At 33.3% G+C, this 20,881-nt stretch overlaps 1 protein-coding gene across 3 annotated transcripts; it reads right to left on the bottom strand.

The window, feature by feature from the left end:
- Positions 1-849: 849 nt before the first annotated feature.
- LOC108208366 (uncharacterized) lies at positions 850-19,832 on the bottom strand. 3 transcript variants are annotated; one of them, XM_017378897.2, is made up of 18 exons: positions 19,454-19,832; positions 10,819-12,740; positions 10,499-10,672; positions 10,248-10,427; positions 9,750-9,851; positions 9,212-9,492; positions 8,622-9,094; positions 7,906-7,958; positions 7,714-7,821; positions 6,118-7,641; positions 5,849-6,045; positions 5,656-5,764; positions 4,916-5,099; positions 2,706-2,773; positions 2,503-2,612; positions 1,514-2,371; positions 1,289-1,383; positions 850-1,189 (listed from the first exon to the last, which is right to left on the bottom strand). In XM_017378897.2, the coding sequence occupies exons 2-17, from the start codon at positions 12,728-12,730 to the stop codon at positions 1,291-1,293; spliced, it is 6,426 nt and encodes a 2,141-aa protein (XP_017234386.1). In that variant the 5' UTR covers positions 12,731-12,740; positions 19,454-19,832; the 3' UTR covers positions 850-1,189; positions 1,289-1,290. The 3 variants fall into 3 exon arrangements, with proteins under 3 accessions (XP_017234386.1, XP_017234387.1, XP_017234385.1); XM_017378898.2 differs by having other exon boundaries at positions 10,302-10,427; positions 19,427-19,832; XM_017378896.2 differs by having other exon boundaries at positions 19,427-19,832.
- Between the last annotated feature and the right edge of the window lie 1,049 nt (positions 19,833-20,881).

Consider the following 20,881-nt stretch of genomic DNA (forward strand, 5'->3'; position numbering starts at 1 on the left):
GACTTTATTAGCATAATAGGCTTGGTTTATTTATAGAAAAAAAACGACATAACAAATTCAGCAAAAGATAAAAAAAAAATATACTAGAACTACTCTTTGATGACGCACACAACCTACTGATTTATGTTTGAGAAAAGTTTATACGAGATGTCGCACAGAACCTACTGATTTACGTTCGAGAAAAATTTAATTTCTGTGGGGACAAAAAAAATCACATTTCTAGAAAACAAACACGAATTCTAAAAAGTATTTCCGAATATAGAACAAATTTTGGTAAATCAGTGAAAAAGGTTTTTGAGACCAAATGGATCTCCTCTTGAGATGTACATTGTAAAACAAATACAGCCTTAATCTCTTAGAATTTTTCAAACTAAAAGCAAAAGCAAAAAGGGTAACAAGCAATGTAACAAAATTACTAAAAGATTAAATAGGAGAATTTGCAAATCGACTGCTAGCCTTTTTGTTCCATACAATCTTTCTTAAAGAAAACCATCACTTGCGAGAAATGACCAAAACATTAAAACTTTCGCACTGTGGTTTTCTGTTTAGACGATGGTGTTCGCTCTGCGTTATAAACTATGCTTCATTAGCATGACAATTTGCTCATTTGTTCGACATTAAACATGCAACGGAGCAGCAACACCTAGTAGGAAAAATCGGTTTGCACAGCGGAGAGTAGCATTAAATTCAAGTGCTCACATGTCTCAAGTATTAAAGCATTACACGCAATAGAAACATAAGATCCTACATCACGAGTTACCCGGGTCAGGTATGTAGCTTATTTGCTCTTTTAAAGTAGGGTATCAGTTTATATACAGCTCTAAATTTCTTAGGCCAATTAAAACATGATTTAAAATCTAAAAAATTAAGAAAATTAAAAATTAAAGCGTAACATATTTGACTTCACATGGTGAACATATAAACCTATAAAATAAAACCAGAATCTCGGTTAGAACAACCATGTGAAGAAATAGACAGATGAACATCTCTACAACCTAATTTCTACAACTTAAGCACCAGGAGGAAGTGAAAACAACTAACAATTCCTACAGCTTAAGCACCCAGAGGCACATATACTATTGCTACCTGGCCTACAATTATACACAACATCATCCACCCAGCCTTTTTTGATTTGGACCAGATCATCTTTCTATCTTAAAAGCTCCTCTCAATCATAGAAACCTGTGACCTGTCAAAATGACCAGCAGTAGATCAGTTTTACAATCCATGTACTGCCAACTAGTTGGCCAGTTTAATCAGGTAACTATAATGAACCAATGGAACTCACCTCTAAGATTTACTCCTGCTCTGGCTTCTGTAACTTTTGTCGTGTGAAAAAGGCATCTTTGGGATGCTAAGCGAGCTCTGTAACCCCTCCAATAGCTGCAAAGAAAATGCAATCAATTAACTACTACAGTACAACTAAAAAGGGTTGGTTTTCGTGATAGTATTTTGTTATGTTCAACCAAATGTGCAGTCAAGACAGAGAAACAACAATTAGTCAAATACTCACCCTTGAAGTTGGCTGTATTTTCCGATTTGATCTACGTGGTTCCACAACCTCGTGAACCAATTTTTCTTCCAGTTCATCTTTTTTACTATTTCTTCCAGCATGAGGTACATATTTTCCTTTATTCCGCCTTTCTGATCTAGAATTTGATGAAGAACCTTTTTTTGAAGGAACTCGTGAAAAACCTAACGAGGAAGCTAATGTTTGACCTTCAGAAGTATCCTGAGAATCAGAAACAGATCCAAATTCCATCAGGTTCTCCTGACTCGTACAAGTCTCCTCATTGCTAATAGCATCACCTGATGTTCTATCGGTTGCTGACGCATCACGTGGCATAGATCTGTTAGAAGTCAAGATATTATCTTTACGGGGCAGAGTTCTATTGGAAGCACTTGGTGGCTTCCCTGACCTAAGAACTTTGGGTTTATCTTCAGCAGCTTGCTTGTCCTTATTATCTTTTGTAGAACTTTTCCATCCACGAAATCCTGACACTTGAGGTGCCACATTTCTTGCATATTTTACAGGATCGTCCGTTTTCATAATTGTACTGCTCTTATCAGAATCAATGTGTTTGCTTACATCCATGAACTTTCTCTTCTTTCCTGGTGTAGGAACACCAAAAACTACCCTTGAACCTTCTTTCTTCAGACCAGTTCGCGCTATTCTCCGCTTCTCTTGTTTATTTGCAAGAACAGTATTCTTACCAACATTAAATTCTTTTTCATTTTCACAAATAGGCAGCAGTCTTGAATCTTCAAGTTTTCTTGACTCTAAAGGATCAAGGCCTCGTAAGAATTTTTCCTTCCCTTTGGCCTCTGTTGGACTAGCCAGCCTCGCACGCTTTTCCCGTGGTCCATCCACCTGAAGGTTCTTTTATTAATATAATTCAAAAACAGCTATTCTTTTTTTCTTTTGCTACGCACGCACACATAATACTTAACAGAACACACTATGATGAAATTCCATAAACTGTAAAATCTCCAATACCGAACCTGGGATGGGGACTGCTGCTTTGGGCTAGACCATTCAATCCACTTCCCATCTTTCCAAGTCAGTGTTGGCCTAAGATGCCAAACTCTTACAACTGATGTGTCTCCAAGAGCTGCAAATTAATTTTTAATTTCATTGAACCACATAAGAGTGAGAATATAATTAATAGAAAACAAATTAACTCTTAGTAATGGATACCTCATACCTGGGAAATCAATCGTTAATGTAGTCTCATCATTCTTGTTTTTCTCTTTTACAACTCCTTCACGCCAGCTTAACAAAAATGTGACGAGAGGAACAATAAGTATGAATTTAAGCACTGTCAAAGATAATATGACACGTTTATCCAGAGATTAAATAAGACACATTATGCTCAGCAATGATCTTCATATATAGCTTAAAGGCACCAATGATTAATTTTGAAGGCACGGCAAATGTTATTTATTTTTTCAAGCCCGATGACTTTTTTGTTCAGCCAGAGAGATTCAAATTAGCTATACATCTTGAACAGTAAACAAAAGACTCCTAAAAAAAGGAGAAAAATTTGCCAGATAGGATACTTAACAAAACAAGAGATGAAGACTATAAACAACTTCAAAAATAAATAATCAATAATTTTAACATAATGGCATTAAATACTGTTCTCCCGCAAGTTTGCATTTAAGAGCACGCAAAAAATGAGAAATGTCTAATGTAAGGAATACAACTTATCATCACAACCCGAGCAAGAGCATCCATCCAACACAACTTCACCAAATGATACCACGATCGTGTCAACAGTTTCAATCATTTAGCCAATACATACAGAGCTTCTAGGCCCAACACAAGAACATCTTTTAAAAGAAAAATGATTTTAAGATTGTACTGGCCTCTTACACTTTAAGTGCTTGTAAGGTTACTTATAGGAATTGAATTCCATGATAAGTTGTATTTCCTAGATAGTTGATTCCTAATTGAAATTCCTTAGAAGTATAAAATTATGAGCGTGTTTGTCCCGGCTTAAAGTCGGGACTCAAAGTTGTTCCCAACTTTAAGCTGAAAAATGTCTGTTTATGTAATAAGTCAGAACCGACTTAAAGTCGGAAATAAGCCAGAAACCGACTTAAAGCCAGATGTTAGTTTGACGTACTTTTTCAGTGGATTAATTTTTTAAAACTTTTTTAAAAAAAAAATTACTCTTAAAACATAAATTATCTTAAATCACTTTTATTTTTATTATTATATTTTTAATAACTCATAAGTCATTAATAAGTCAAAATTACCCAAACAGATATATTAAACTCCCAACTTATCACCTAAGTCACGTTAAGTCATAAGTCACATTAAGTCACAAGTCATAAACACTGTAAAACAGGCTCTATGTCTGGTTATAGAAGAAGAGGCTAGTATAATCTTAAAAATTATAATCATTTCCTTTTAAGAGATGTTCTTGTGTTGGGCCTAGAATCTCTATATGTAATGGGAGATGATTGGAAATGTTCACACAATCTTATTCTGCGGAAAACGTTGATTATCAAGAGGAGGTGAGGGTAAGTAACTACACATTATGTGGGAACTCACACTTTCAAGGTATTTTACTTCTCACACAAGCGTGAACCAAACAACTTCACTTATCTTCATTGATCTCATATTCACATTATCTACTAACAAATGCTTCACGTGATTGACGAGATCACATCTTCAGCTTTTAAGAAGGGTGAAGCAGGGAAGACAATGTAAGTTGCTCACTCTGGTGAATACTAATTATTTTAAAAGGGGACAAAAGTTGTACATTATAGCATCTCGACCTGGCATAGGCACCAGAGGGTGTACAATATAGCACCTCAATCTGGCTTAGCTCATAGCTTTAATTTGGTATTTCTAATCAGTAAATTGAACAATTAAGCAAAACTAAATGATGAAAGCGAAAAATACTACTAAAACAACATGAAACACGAATTGGGTGTATGTGTCTCGTTATTTCTCGTATATCCAATTGATAGGAAAATATTAGTGACAAAAAAAAAATTCAGGCCTTAATCCTTATTCCTATATAAAGAAATAAATTCCGCAAACTAAAAGAAAAGTTGTTGGTGTGTGTGTGTGTGTGTGGGGGGGGGTGAGAGAAAATTCAACCCCTTATTTGAGGGATGAAGAAGCAAACCCCTATATTCTCCATGTCATCACCAGCTCATATATCCTCTTGTTTTTCTGTCATTTACCACTGCAATTTCTCTCTCTATTTCAGTTGCATATGTGAATTTGAAATATAAGGGATCAATATAGGGAATACCATTGGAGCAAAACAACTTTTTGGTCCCCTATATTTTAGGTAATCATTATTATATAATATTTTAGGGGTTGAAAATAGAGAATTGCATTGGGCTTGCTCTAATTACCCCCAAAACTACTAAAAAAATTCTCAGACATGCTTACCAGTCTTGCAACCATGCATCAACTCTGTCCCCGACTGACCAAGAATATTCCATCACTGCAGCTTTTCGTTTCCTCCGAGTGCCATCAAAAAATCTCATAGTCGTTGTCGGATGGGCAACACGAACTGTCGGCATGCTAATACTATCACTTTGAAGTGGCAACCATTCTTTTAACTGTCCAGTCCCTGGAAACATATGAAAAATACCTAGTTTAGCATCCAAAGAACAGTCTTGAGTTTCATTACATATTAGGTCAGGTATCAAGCACATGGGCATCAGGCCCATATCATATCAGCATGTCTCTTTAATCCATAATATTAGCTGTCATTATTTAGACAGTTGATGAAGAATAAAAATTAACCCTGCTTTTACAACATGAGCACAAAATAACATAATAAATAGCACAGGACGCCCTCTCATAAATCCATATTCTCACCTATTATAAATAACTAATCTCCAAAATAAGAAAGATAACCAATTCAACTTTAATATATGAATTTATTCGATTTTCGGTTTTCTGATTTAAAATGAGATTAAATAAAAAAATTGTGGACCGACAAAGACCTCTAAAATCTTAAACATTATAAATTTACCAAACAAATTATAGTTGTCTCAGATAACAAGATTCAATCCCCCAACAACAATTATCTGTAGAAGATTATCTGTAACATTATGCTTCAAATGCGAATGGAAACAATCCCATTCAAATCATGCAACACAATTAAATCAATGAAACCTTACCATCTTCCGCTTGGAGATCAGTGTAAGACAAGAAGGCTTTTCCATCCTTCAAACTCAATATATTGGCTGAATACCATGCTGCTTTACCATTGCCACAATCTTTAAAAACCTAAACATAATAAATTAAGATGATAAGCATATGAGGTTACACCACAATGCATGACAAAAATTATAAACCTTTGAATTTTCAAACCTCGACAAGGCAACCCTCTTCCATCACATTCTCAATTAACGATTCTGCTGCATTGGCAGCAGATGCAGCATCAACAAAACCTGAAACACATCTTGATCCAGCTTCTGCTTCCGCAATAACATGGGTTTTAGTCAACTTAGATTCCCGACCACCTCTTTGTGCCTTGGATGATTCTTTTTCCTGGCTTGGAAGTTTACCTGATATACATTATTACAAATAGTTACTTCCAGAGAGACCCTAATATATCTCTTCTACAATTTACGAAGTACCTGTTTTCATGGCCTCCATGGCAGATGATCCTCTTTTAGACTCTTCAGCCGAAAAATTAAAAAGCTCAATACTAAAAGCTTTTGGTTGATCACAGTTGACAATGTGTTTATTTGCGCCTTGTTCAGAGGCCGCTGGAACTATTTCTTTCAATGCGCTTAAAGGCAAAGTGCCGCCAACAGAGAGGATTTTTCCAGCTTGAGATACTGCTTCTGCAGCCAGTTCAGCTGCTTTAACAATGGCATCCAAATTTTCAGCATGTTTTGAGGCAGCTGAAGCAGCTTCAACTCTCTTCTTAGCTGCTTCCCTAGCAACTGCAATTATTGAGCTGGGATGCACACTCCCTTCCCGTCTTTCTCCGCCGGCGGAAGTTGCCTTACTTGAACTGTTGCTGTGAGTTGGATCCACAATTACACTGGAGGAAGATACTTCATCAGCCATTAGTTTTGCTTGGACAGCAACATTAGATGCAATCATAGCTGCTGCAGCTGCTGCCCTTGCAACGGAAGTAGCTGCAGTTATAGCTGCAGCAGAAGAAGCAAGCTTAGCTTCGACATCAGATATTACACCCAGGTTCTTCTGTTTATCCAACTCGCTCCAAAAATCATGATAGTGACCAACAGCATTGGCTGCATGTGCGGCAGCAGTCTCGGCATGTAATTTAGCCTCTTCAACTGTACTTGATATTTGCACAGGAATACAACTCCTCTCCACGTTCTTACCCACTCTATTAGGTTGATTGCCAAGAATATTTCCAGAACTATTTCCAAAATTGAAGTGATCCGGAGCTGTGACAGCAACTGAAGTAGAGAAGACAGCACTGACAGCAGCCGTTTGAACTGAATCTGTTCGACTTTGAGGAAGCAACAAAGTCTGGCCAACAATCTCGGGCACAGAAGTCAACTGATTATTAACACTGGGATGCCAGACTGATGCTCCCTGATTTAAACCTAGCAACGGTATATTGCCTACAGCCTCACTAGCAGGGCTGTTCTTTCTCTTTCTAGGATTCGAAACAGAAGGCTGGGAAGAAGCACCAGTAGAAACAGCAGCGACACAACTATCATTAGGAACAGGAACAGATGCAATCTTCATGGCAGGAAAACTTGGCACGGACGAATATTTAGCAGGGGTTAGTTTCACAGGTTCTGTATTGGGAAAGACAGAGAAGCGAACATTGGCATCAGAAGCAGACGTTTGTGAAGTAGCCATCCATGAACTTGAAAAGGGGCCCTGCGAGGGCCAAGAGGGACTATGCCACACAAAATTCCTTGTGCCTGGAACCTGAAAAGGATGCAATGGTGAATGTGGCTGATAACAATCAACTAGTCCCCCTCTTAGCATGCCACTGGATTGCAAACCATCACAAGACGGGGTTGATACATTCCAGAGGGGTGAGGATAGAGGTATGATAGGAGTGACTGCAGGTGATGATATAAGTTCGCTGCTAGCTCGACCAGCAGGTGAAGGAAGAGGTTTGTTTTGAAGTATACTGTGTTTAAATGGTTGAATGGGAGCTTTCCCGCCTGCATTATTCAAATTAAAATGAGAAAATGGCCAAACAATTTTATGTAGAATTATAATTGAGATACCAAGACCTGAAAATGACTGTACTGGGGTTCCCATATTGCTGGCAGAAGATTTTCGAGCATGTGCCCTTTCCACACAGGCACGCCATGCCGACCCCCAAACATCTCCACCACCATCTGAGAAAGATACATAACAGAGGCTAGTCATAAGCTTCCATGATGATATGAAGATCAAAATCAGTTTATGCTATACACACTAACCAGATGGGCCGAAGGCTGAGATCATGCAGGCTTCATCAGGTGCAGACTCTTGTCTGCAACAAACAGTAGTTTACCAAAAACAGTATACATAATAAACATCATATTCTAGACGATCAATAAACAAGAAAACTAATCTATCGAATTTGAAATAACACATGCCTTAAAAAATTACATTTTATAGTGACATTATCTTCATTTTCTACTAAAAATAAGGATCAAAAACCTCCTCCCCCTTTATCCTGAATAAAATCTGTAGTGACATGCAAAACATCCGAGAAATATAATACAAGCTTCCATAAAGGATGTCCATATGAGTGGATGCCAAATTAATCACCATTTATGACCTCAGCTCCTCAAGCATTCCATGTTCTTAGAGACCAAGGGTCTGACCTTACAAATTCCTATGGCTTTTTCAACAACACTTCTAAGGAACATTCCCTCTGAAGAATCAACTGCTCTAGGCATAACATTTCATTCTCCTCCAGTGTATGTATAACATGAATTTTTCAAATGTTCTTCCCCCAAAAGAAACACAAGTATCAAGATTTTTACCAATGCTAAGGTGTCAGTCCTGCCTAAAATTGCACCTCCAACATATAAGTAACATACCACACTCATATATTAATATAATACATGTATTTTTTATTTTTTTTTGCTAGATACAGACGACACGTATATTTACTAATAAAACCTCGTAAATAATGAACAGAACTCACATAAGAGACCCATAAACAAATATCTGTGCTCGCAGTTGCACTTGCTGAAGATCTGTGAAAGGCTGCTGGAATCCTGCTGCTGTAGGAACTGACGTGTTCAAATCTGGAAGATTGGATGTGGGAATAGGAAGAAAAGCCAAAGGTTTTGTGCCACTTTTCGTAACATCGCCACAGGGCTTCAACTCTTTAAATTGTCCCGGCTGCCCAGTCCTAGGAGTTTGCATGAACGAAGGTGAATTTTCCTTTTTATCAGACTGTCTTCCAGGTGTAGCTTCCTTCAAGTTGCTTCCCTTCTTGGCACTTCTTACAGATGCCTTGCCAGAAGCTCGCCTAGTTTTAGGCTTGGGAGTTCCTTTAACACTTACATCCACCTTCCCCACTCCAGGTGCCTGGGGAGTTATGCAAGAAAATTCTGTCGCCGTCTTTAAATCTGCCTGGTCGCTATTAGATGTCAACAGAGGTCCCTTGCTGACCTGCATTGATTATTCAATATGACTCACATTATCAGAACAAATTGTAAAAGTGATAATTAACTGTTTAGAGAGGTGCAACACTAACTAGAGAAAAAGTGTCAGTTGTACTTCTACCACCTGGATGCTAGGAAACGATTGGCAATCCTTGCTGATTTGCCCTTTAGACGGACTGTTGGATGGAAAGACATCAAAACTAAAGCTACTTTGTCCTCCAGTTGCTTCAATTTCGCTGTTCAAGGGAACAGACATATCTGTTCCAACAGCACCACTCAACTCAATATGCTGAAAACTGTCTATTGTTGTCTCTTTGACATTCAGCGGATGTCCACAATCTTCAACCATACTGTCAGACCCATATACTGAAGTGCAAGCAAGTGCACCAGGAGCTTGATCGTCATCTGGTCAATCATTTTCCCATCCAATAATTATATAAAAAATAAAGATCAGCAAAAATAAAAAAAATACTACTATTTGACTGCCCGAACTAATGAAGGACACCAATGTCTCAGATTCAAACATAACATTCGAATATAACATATTTTTGTATTTAAGTGTTCGAGAAACAAAGAATCCTAAATTTACACTAAAGAAGAGTTAGGAAAAGACCCCAAGGAACAAATAGTTATTTTAAAATTAGAAATGTCCACAAACATGCCTTTGGTTCCAGGAACATTCTGCTTCTCAAATGCTGCAACAGAATCAAGATCCTCTTGTCTCTGAACCAGACAAAGCTCAGCCTTTGATACTTCCATAGCTCCTGTAAGAACAACAAATTTGCCTGAGGTTCGTACTGCATCCCAGAGCTACAGGCCAATTATGTTTACAGTGCTTTTAATAGTTTTTTTAAATTTATATTTAAGCCAGCATTATTAGGACATGAGCAACAATGAATATACGATATACTGAAAAATCCACATGAATACGGTTCAATGCTATCCAAAAATAAAAAAGGGGTTGAGGTTTGACATAAATAAATAATATGTTGCTATCTGCCAATCAAACTAATCTGTATATAGTAGCAAGAATGCAAGGCACTGGAAAGATTACTTATCAATAAAGCAACAGAAATGGTGAAAATAAAGGACATACAAAAAGGAAAGGGATTGCTAAACCAAATCGAAAAAGAAAAGGAAAAAAAGGAAATACAAGTCACCTGGAACTTCTTTCAATGAAGTTTCAGCAATCTTTTCCATTGGTATTTCTTTACCTTTTTGAAATTCGGCGGCTGCAGTGCCATCAACCTGTTTTACTGTTGAATCAACTGAAACAGAACACACTTCCTGCTTCTCAGAACACTCAGTACCAGCTTCAGCTGCTGCTTGGTCACTCCGGCCTGCATTACAAGTATTAACACAGCTGGGCAGCTGTCTCATTTTAAATTTTAGGGGGATTAAAGACGCTTACCTTCCCCATCTACATTCACTGGATTTAGACAAGTTTCCACTGGTAAAGACTCCTTCCGACCCCGCAAGCCTGTATTATCATGTCCTTCAGTTTCCGCGACATAACTTTTGTCAGTGTCCATAGACATAACCCCAACCTCAGGTGCTGTCTGCACATTAAAAGTGAATTCCTTTGCTGCAAAAAACAGTACTGTTCAGGGTATTGCAGTGGGTTTTTACCATTAACATTCTATGTCAAGAAAAAATTAAAGAAAAACATAATCGAACAAAAAACTAGTGACTGACTTATTTAGCAAAACAAAAAAAGTTGTTTAATGGTACCTTGTTCTTTAGTGTCCCTGAAATCTGACCCATGGGGTTCTATCATCATTGCTTCTCTGCATTTATCACTAGGTAATAATCCAATAACTTTGCATTCCATGTCAACAGATTCGGTTTGCGACCCTCCATTCAACCTCTCATTAATAGTTACAACCTGTTCACAAGTGTGAACAATTTCCTCAGAGGCAACATCTTTTTCCTTGGGATTTACTGACTTGCCAAGTGTAGGTGGTGATCTACAACCTTCAGGAGTCATGTTTCCATCCAAAGGTTGTTCCCTTTCACCTGAAGTGAGTGGAGTTGACAAACTAGAAAGATCTACACCAACATCTTCAGTAATTCCGGTATGCTGGGTATAACCAGGGTCATTGTCGCCTGACACAGTTGCCTCTGCTAAAACATGCGAACCCATTTGATGGCTACTTCCAGCGAAACTATCATTTTCCACTGCCAAATCCATCTTCAGATCTGGACATGATGAAGTTTCCGTCTCACTACTGTGGATGCCGATGTTCTGGACTTCCAGATTGACTACTAGACTCCCAAGATCCTTCTCTTCAACAGAACCCAGCTCCAGCTCTGGACAGTCAGAAGCAACAGCCTGGGTATTGCTAACCTCAACCACCTTCTCATTGGGCTTATATTCATTACTACAAACTACAGGAGAAACCTCGCACAGGGAACTTTCTATCTGACTATTGGGGTTGCCAACGTTCGGGCTCTCCGTACTGACTGCTTGGCTCCCACAATCCTTCTCTTCAACAGAACCCATGTCCAGCTCTGGACAGGCAGAAGCAACAGCCTGAGTATTGCTGACCTCAACTACCTTTTCATTGGGATTATTATCACTACTGCAGACTACAGGAGCATCCTCACACGGAGAACAATTCAAAAGTTTGGTATGCCGAGCTGCAGCACTCAAATTATCTTCAAAGTCTACAAGCATATTTGAGTGATCCCCAACCTTAATAGGTGTTCCAGAAGGCACCTCTGAAGTGGTTATGCTAACCTCTACTTTATTTCCCGCAATATTGCCTGTAGGCAAAGCATCAACAGATTCGGCAAAAACAGTTATAACTTGCTTCTCCAATTCACCAGAGTTCACAATGGCATTATGTGAAACAGAGTTTGCATTCTCTATTTTTAGCATCTCCATGTGCACAGCAGATACAGAAGAAGCTTCCTTCATATTTTCAGTTGGTGATTTATTAGTTAAATTTTCATTTATCACTCCTTTCGCATCACCAGATTTTAAATCATCTTTCAACTTTTCCGCATTCACCAAGACAACATCAACATTTGATTCAACTTCAGCAGAACATAAAGAATTGCAAAAACCATCTCTTTGAGGTTCTGAAGTAAATAAGGCATTCGCATGCTCAGGCAGAGCACTATCTTCCAGGTTATCTGTAACACTATATGGTAGTAATTCATGTTGTGGAAGAGTATTATCCACCACTTCATCTTGTTTATTCAAGATAGGATCCATTTCCTTTTCTAAAGTACCTACTTTAATGACAGCATCTGATTCCTCTATCACAGCTTCTCCCAAGGCAGCTTCTTCTTCCTGCCCAATTGATTTTAATAACATTTCAACAGATTCTGAGGATGTTGCCTCAAACCAAACATTATTACGCCTTGATACAGAACAAGACTCTGCAGCACTTGAATTAAACTCAATTCCACTGCTACCCCGAGAGAAATCCTCAATCCAGTGATTGTCTTCCTGACTTAAAATTCCAAGGAAAACTTCGTTTTCAACCAAAGAGTCGAATCTTAGGTGATTTTGAAGGTTATCATCAAAATCAAACTTAGGAAGAGCATAAGGATGCAAGACCGAAGACACCTTGGAACACTCTTCACCACTCAACTTATGACTATGGGCTTCAAATTCATTGTTGTCATAATCCATCGGTTTAGGGCTAAAAATTATCAAGATGGACAAAGAACTAAAGTAAAAAGAGTTGTCATACAATTAGGCCAACACAGTTAAACTTGCTGTTTGCTAACATCATAATACAAGAAAATCTTCCTCTGTATCTGTTAACACACAATTTCAGATACAAGTAGATTCAATTTTGTAGTTCATTAAAGCTCCATATAAAATTAGGCAAACTCATGCACAAATTGGAAGGAATAAAAAAGGCAGATACAAAAAAACAAATCCATACAAATAAAAATAATATGGGAACTCCAAAAAACATAGCCACTCTAGGTCACTGATTGCTTCCATATGTACTGTAATCTGCAACAACATTTTTATGATTTTCTAACAACAAATACTCGTTCACTATCTATATACATGCCACATGCCATAACCAATTTATGTCAACAAATTCCACACACCCATTCTTAAACCCAAATTACAAACCACACACATAAATTTAAGAGCTGCAACTAGAGGTGCGGCATGTTTTCCCAAAAGCTATCTGCTCAAAGAAAACTGTATGTGTAGAAGCTGTTCCATAATCAATATATATATATAAAGGAGGATGCGGACGTCTCTAGAATTACTCGATTCAGTCTTCTGATTTTTCTTAAATTTCGGAGAAAATATAGTTATAATTCAAAAAATCATGTTCAAGAATTCTAAAAGTAATACAATTCTTTTCTTATTGAGTTCCAAATGTAATACAATTCTAAAAAATCATATTGAAGAATTCTAAAGGTAATATAATTCTTTTCTTATTGGATAGAAAATATAATCATAACTTAAAAAATAGGTTTAAGAATTCTAAAGTTAATACAATTCTTTTCTTATTGAGTTCCAAATGTAATACAATTCTAAAAAATCATATTGAAGAATTCTAAAGGTAATATAATTTTTTCTTATTGGATAGAAAATATAATCATAACTTAAAAAATCAGGTTCAAAAATTCTAAAGCTAATACAATTCTTTTCTTATTGGATTCCAGAGATAATACAATTTATATATCTAAAAATTAATTTTCTTAATTTTAAAATAGAAAACAAAATTAAGAATTGTTCGAATATCGTGAAGGCTGAGATATCAACCTTCAAAAAGAGGCTGAAGTACGTTTTTGTCTTCACAAGCAGCATAAACAATTGTAATGCCAAGGAAACAACTGTTTTTTATGAACACAGTTCGTCAGGCTTTAAGTTCAATGCTATAAAAGATTTCACTATCCACGGAATACACTCCTAAGAACATCTCCAAACAAAAGGCGCAAGATTTCTTTGTGTAAATTAATCTTCAATCTTATCTTCGTGAGAATGTTAGTTTGGACTTTGCGGTAAAATTATGATTCAAAAAATCAGGTTCAAGGATTCAAAAAGATTGTAATACAATTTATATATCAAAAAAATAATATTCTTAAATTTAATATAGAAAATATTATTAAGAATTGTTCAATTTCGTCTTATAATTTCTTTAAATTTCAAATTGAAAATAAAATTATCATCTAAAAATTAGGTTCAAGTATTATAAAGATGAAAAGATTGTAAAGATAATACAATTCTTTTTCTTATTTGGGAATGATAAAAGGAATAGGATTTTATTTATTCAAAATAGGTTACGTGGAATTGTTCAAACTAATATCTAAATTATAATATTTTGTTATTAGTATTGTGTTTGATAATAGAGAGGCTCAAACTAATTTTGATATATTATAATATTTAATTTTGTCATAAAATTAATAATTATGGGTTAATATTGTCTTTGACGGGTGGGCGGTTCAAACTAATTTTATTATTAGCATTGTGTTTGACGGGATGACCACTTAAACAAGTTTTTATACTAATCGTAATATTTTTTTATTAGTGATACGTTTAACCGGAAGATGACGCAACATAATTTTTATAAATTTTATTCTATTATAATACTAATTCATATCAAAATTTATAACGCCGCCGCGAAGCGCGACTTTATTCACTATAATCCAAAAAATCAAGTTCAAGAATTCTAAAAGTAATACAATTATTTTCTTATTGAATTCTAAATATGATAAAATTCTTTTCTTATTTAGTAATTCTAAAAGAAATATGATTATATTTATTTGAAATAGCAATAATAGATAAAATATAATTTATATTTAAAATTTGTAAGGTAATATGTACAATTCTTATTTTCTATAAGATATAAGATATATAAAATTATTATTATTATTTTCATTTTCGATTTAGTCTTATAATTTTCTTAAATTTCGAATAGAAAATAAAGGATTGTAAAGATAATAATCATTAAAAAAACTCATAGCAAAAATATTAGAAACATAAAAGAATAATAATTTTTAACTAATAAATAGGAATAAAAAATAAAAATAAATAACAAATAAAATAATATATATAAAATAGGAATCATATATTGATTTTTTTATTTTTTTTTAATGTAATTGATTTTATGTTAATGTAGATAATTCTTGATTAGTATTGTGTTTGACGGGCACGGGAGGCGGCCCAAACTATTTTTTATCTGAATAATAATAAATTTTCTATTAGTATTATGTTTGACGTGAAAGTAGCTAAAATAATTTTTTATATATGTTATAATATTATTATTTTTTGTTAAAACGGGACCACAGTTTAAAATATTTTTTTATCCAATTATAATCTTTAATTTTATCATAATTAGAATAATTTTTATTACTATTGTGTTTGACAGTAAGGCGACTCAAACTAATATCTAAATTATTATGTTTTCTTATTAATATTGTGTTTGACAAGGTAGCGGCTCAAACTAATTTCGATCTAAATTATAATATTTAATTTTATCATAAAAATAATAATTATGGATTAATATTGTTTTTGACGGGAGGATGTTCGAACTAATTTTATTATTAATATTGTGTTTGACAGAATGACCACTTAAAAAAATTTTATGCCAATTATAATATTTTTTATTTGTGATATGTTTAACGAAGATGACTCAAAATAATTTTTATGCTATTATAATACGGATTCATATCAAAATTTATCACGCCGCCGCGAAGCGCGGCTTTTTTAACTATAATCCAAAAAATCAAGTTCAAGAATTCTAAAAGTAATACAATTATTTTCTTATTGAATTCTAAATATGTTAAAATTCTTTTCTTATTTAGTAATTCTAAAAGAAATATGATTATATTTATTTGAAATAGCAATAATAGATAAAATATAATTTATATTTAAAATTTGTAAGATAATATGTACAATTCTTATTTCCTATAAGATATAAGATATATAAAATTATTATTATTATTTTCATTTTCGATTTAGTCTTATATATATAAAAAGGAGGATGCAGGTGTCTCTAAAATTGTTTGATTTAATCTTTTAATTTTTTCTAAATTTCAGAGAAAAAATATAATTATAATTCAAAAAATCAGATTTAAGAATTCTAAAGATAATATAATTCTTTTTTATTGGATATTAAAGGTAATACCCTAGAATCTAGAAAAAGAATTGTAAAGGTAATATGCAGAGCCCGCCGCATGAACTGAACATGAGACTTAAGTAGCAAGCCGTGTGTAAAGTCACCACCTATTCCTACTCTGCTTCTAATCTCTAGATGGCTATAACTTCCTCTAACTTGGCACCAGAGATCATTATCATGTGCCACAGATTGCTCAACACCCATAAGTTTTCTACTCATAATAATCTCCATGTTTTTCTCAATCAATTTAAAGGTTTGTTGAATGTTAATTACTGCAAGCTGTTTGTGTAATTGTATAGGTTAGCTTAGTGTCTAGGTTAGCTTAATATTGATTATTTCCGGCCTTTGGGAATCGATTCTACTAGACAGTTTAACAGAAGTTTGGAACAAAGTGAGGATATTATTTGTCAAAAAGAGAGTTATTTATCTGAAATACATGATATGTTTAGCTCATGCGATAACTCTAGCACACAGGTATTCAAACAGTAAAACAGGGATACCACAGGCCATACCAGAGGCCTTTAATATAGTTATAATTCAAAAAATGAGGTTCAAAAATTCTAAAAGTAATACAACTTTTTTTTATCGAATTCTAAAAATAATATATTTATTATTTCTTTTTTATTTATAAATCTTAAAAGCAATAGGATTACTAACAATTATTGATAAAATACAATTTATATTTACAATTCGTAATGTAAGGTAATACAATTTTTATTTTCGATTAGCTCATCTCACCATCTTGAACGATCACATACTGATTATCACCAACTTAATTGTATTGCTTGCAACAAAAAAATAAACAAGGATGGCACTGTGTTTTATTTATTCAAAATAACAATTATTGAACAAATATAATTTAAAAATATAATTCTTATTTTCAAAAGTTATAAATTTATAATCTTATTATATTAATTTTTTTCAAATTATATATCTTAAAAATAAAAACCAGCATCTTCCAGAATATCAAATTGTCTAAACAAGTTTGTAGCGTCAAACTCACGTCGTTTCATAATGGTCAAGAAGATAGCATCTCTACCATGAAAACATCTTTAAGATCTTCACAATCTCATTCATATAGTATGCATGGACTTACGACCCATCTTGATAATAGTTGGATTCAATCTTATAATTTTCTTGAATTTCGAATAGAAAATAAATTTATAATTCAAAAAATCAAATTCACGAATCTTAAAGGTAATACAATTCTTTTTATTGGATTCTAAAAAAAAGTAAAATTCTTTTCTTATAATTTTCTTAAATTTTGGATTGAAAATATATATAATTTAAAAAATTCTGGTTCAAGGATTCCAAAAGTTAATACAATTCTTTCATTTTTGGTATCTAAAGGTAATACAATTTTTTTATTATTTAGGAAACCTTAAAGGAATATGATTATATTTATTTAAACTAACAATTATAGATATCATCAAAAAAACAATAATAATCATAGATAATATACAATTTATATTTAAGATTTTACGTACAATTTTTATTTTCGATTTACTATTATAATTTTTTTAAATTTCGAGTAGAAAATAAAGAATTGTAAAGATAATAATCATCAAAAAATTAATAGCAAAAAAAATTAGAATCATAAAAGAATAATAATTTTTAACTAAAAATAGGAATCATAAAATAAAAATAATTAATAAAATAAAATAGGATATATAAAATAGTAATCTTCTATTGATTTTATGATAATGTAAATGATTCTCGATTAGTATTGTGTTTGACGGGCACGGGAGACGACCCAAACTAATTTTTATCTAAATAATGATAATTTTTCTATTAGTATTATGTTTCACGGGAAAGTAGCTAAAATAATTCTTTATCTATGTTATAATATATTTTCTTATTAAAACGGGACCACGGTTCAAAATAATTTTTATCCAACCATAATCTTTAATTTTATCATAATTAGAATAATTTTTTTATTTATTTAAACTAACAATCATAGATAAAATACAATTTATATATAAGATTTGTAAGATAATACGTACAATTTTTATTTTCGATTTAGTCTTATAATTTTCTTAAATTTTGAGTAGAAAATAAATGATTGCAAAGATAATAATTATTAAAAAAAACTAAGAGCAAAAAATTAGAACCATAAAAGAATAATAATTTTTAACTAAAAAATAGGAATCATAATATAAAAATAATTAATAAAATAAAATAGGATATATAAAATAGGAATCATATGTTGATTTTATGATAATGTAAATGATTCTTCATTAGTATTGTGTTTGACAGGCACGGGAAGCGGCCCAAACTAATTTTTATCTAAATTATAATAATTTTTCTATTAGTATTATATTTGACGGGAAAGTGGCTAAAATAATTTTTTATCTATATTATAATATATTATTTGTTAAAACGGGACCACGGTTCAAAATAATTTTTATCCAATCATAATCTTTAATTTAATCATAATTAGAATATTTTTTATTAGTATTGTGTTTGACAAGAGAGTGGCTCAAACTAATTATTATCTAAATTATACTGTAATTTTTAATTTTATCATAAAAATAATAATTATGTATTAATATTGTCTTTGACGGGAGGGCAGTTCGAACTAATTTTATTATTAGTATTGTGTTTGACTGGATGGCCACTTAAAAAGAGTTTTATACTAATTATAATATTTTTTTTATTAGTGATACGTTTAACCGAAAGATTACTCAAAATAATTTTTATGCTATTATAATATTTATTCGTATCAAAATTTATACACAATTTATAACGCCGCGGCGAAGCGCGGCTTTATTCACTAGTATACTCAGAAAGTACACTATCCCGTTAATTTTACCAACCGTAAGAAATAATAGTAGTTCAGTAAACATATCATCACACTTAGTAGGTTTGATAAAATTAATCAAACGGAAACTGACATTTACATTTACTACTAAAATATCTAACAAATCTTCTATTCAATCAAACCACTCACAAAACAGTTTATAGCCAGAAACACACACAACTTAACAGCGTATTAAATGTTCACATCAAAATAAACGGCATCATATATAAGCAAATCACATCACACACAATTACCATAATTTCAACTAATCTAAAAAAATCAAAAAAATCCACAATCAAAAGTTTATTAAATTCATTATTACCTACTACACAGCTAAACTATCAGATAAAACAAAAAAAAAAACTAACTAATTCGGAACAAATCATAACATATGATCGAGATTTATGACAAATTAGAAAGAGGAAATGAAGAGTACCATAACAAGTAAGTGTAGAGACGCTACCTCCCTCCATGAAAACGAGAAGCTAAGAGCTCATCAACTCACTCGCTGCTTCATAAAACCTAGGGTTTCCACCGAGTCAAGCGAGTTACACACAAATCAGCTCACCAAAACTCAGTCAATCGATGAATTAGGTCGAAATGAAGCCGGCGACGCACATATATATAAAAAAGTGTGTGTATTATATTCTAGTGTGTGTTACTATATTATAGTTTGTGTTGTTGAGGTAGAGAGAGAGCACTCTTTGTGATGTGAAAGTGAGTAGGGTGTGTGTGTGAGAGAGAAAAGAAAGTGAGGGAATAAATGGGGAAAGAGGAATTTAGATAAATCTGGTTTTAATGTAAATTGATGCGACGGCATTCGAAACGACGTGTCGATTTGTGATTAGGGTTTTGTGGGATTGGATATGATTGACCACAAGGCATGTAGCTATAGCCGCGAATTTTGTGTTTTTCAGTTTAATAATTGCAAAATAAATTCCTGCCAAATCTTAATTTTGGTGATTAGCTTGGACCAGATCTTTGAACTTTCACTCGAGCTAATTACAAATTTAATTACAAATTGAATACAGACTTGATAAAAAATGTACTTATAACTACATCTAAAAGAATGTAAAAATTAATGATTTGGGTTGGGTAAAGAAAAAATTAAAATTTATCAAAGCGGATAAAAATCAAAGTGAATGAAACTAATACAAATAAAAATCGAAGATAATCAAAAAATCAAATCGTTTTAAGTGATTTGAACACGTTTTAGATACAAATGGAATTAGATGGATTATTAAGATAAATAAGTAGATAATCAATACAAATTTTTTATAATCAATAAATATATTTACAGTTTTAAATTATAAGCAGCAGTCAAATAAAAAAGCTGTATATGCGGCTTTCACACTGCAGACTGAGCTGGGCTTGGGCCTGAAGTGAGCAGCAACTATTTACGTACTTATCATATTTCCGTTACGTAGTTTGCAGTTTGCAGTATTAAAATACTTTGTTTCAGGGGCCTAATTATGTTGTTTTGTTTTTGGTAAATGGGATTGATAAGTTATGGACTCGTGTCTGGACTTTTCATCATCCGGGACACGGGGAAAAAGTTCGTTAAGTGCATACTCTTTGGGTGGAGAGTAACATCTTTAATCTTGCATATAAAATGGATTGTCTGAGATTGATTAGTCTTTTTATTGGTATGACATGAGTGACGAGTTCGGTTTGTTATGAGCTTGCGAAAGTGTGGTGGAACGATTTTGAAGGTGGTATAAGAAAATTGGGACAATCACCAATAGCTGCTTGACAAGAGATAAAGGCAAAGTTTCAAGTGAAGTTCTAACAATATCTTGTATTGATGTCTTCAGCTCAAATTTAAGATATTTGGATGAAATGTGTACTCCAACCATGTCTGTCTCATTTTTTGGGAACTACTAAGCATGTC

The sequence above is a fragment of the Daucus carota genome, chromosome 2 (genome assembly GCF_001625215.2).
Source record: "Daucus carota subsp. sativus chromosome 2, DH1 v3.0, whole genome shotgun sequence".
Taxonomy (NCBI): Eukaryota; Viridiplantae; Streptophyta; class Magnoliopsida; order Apiales; family Apiaceae; genus Daucus; species Daucus carota.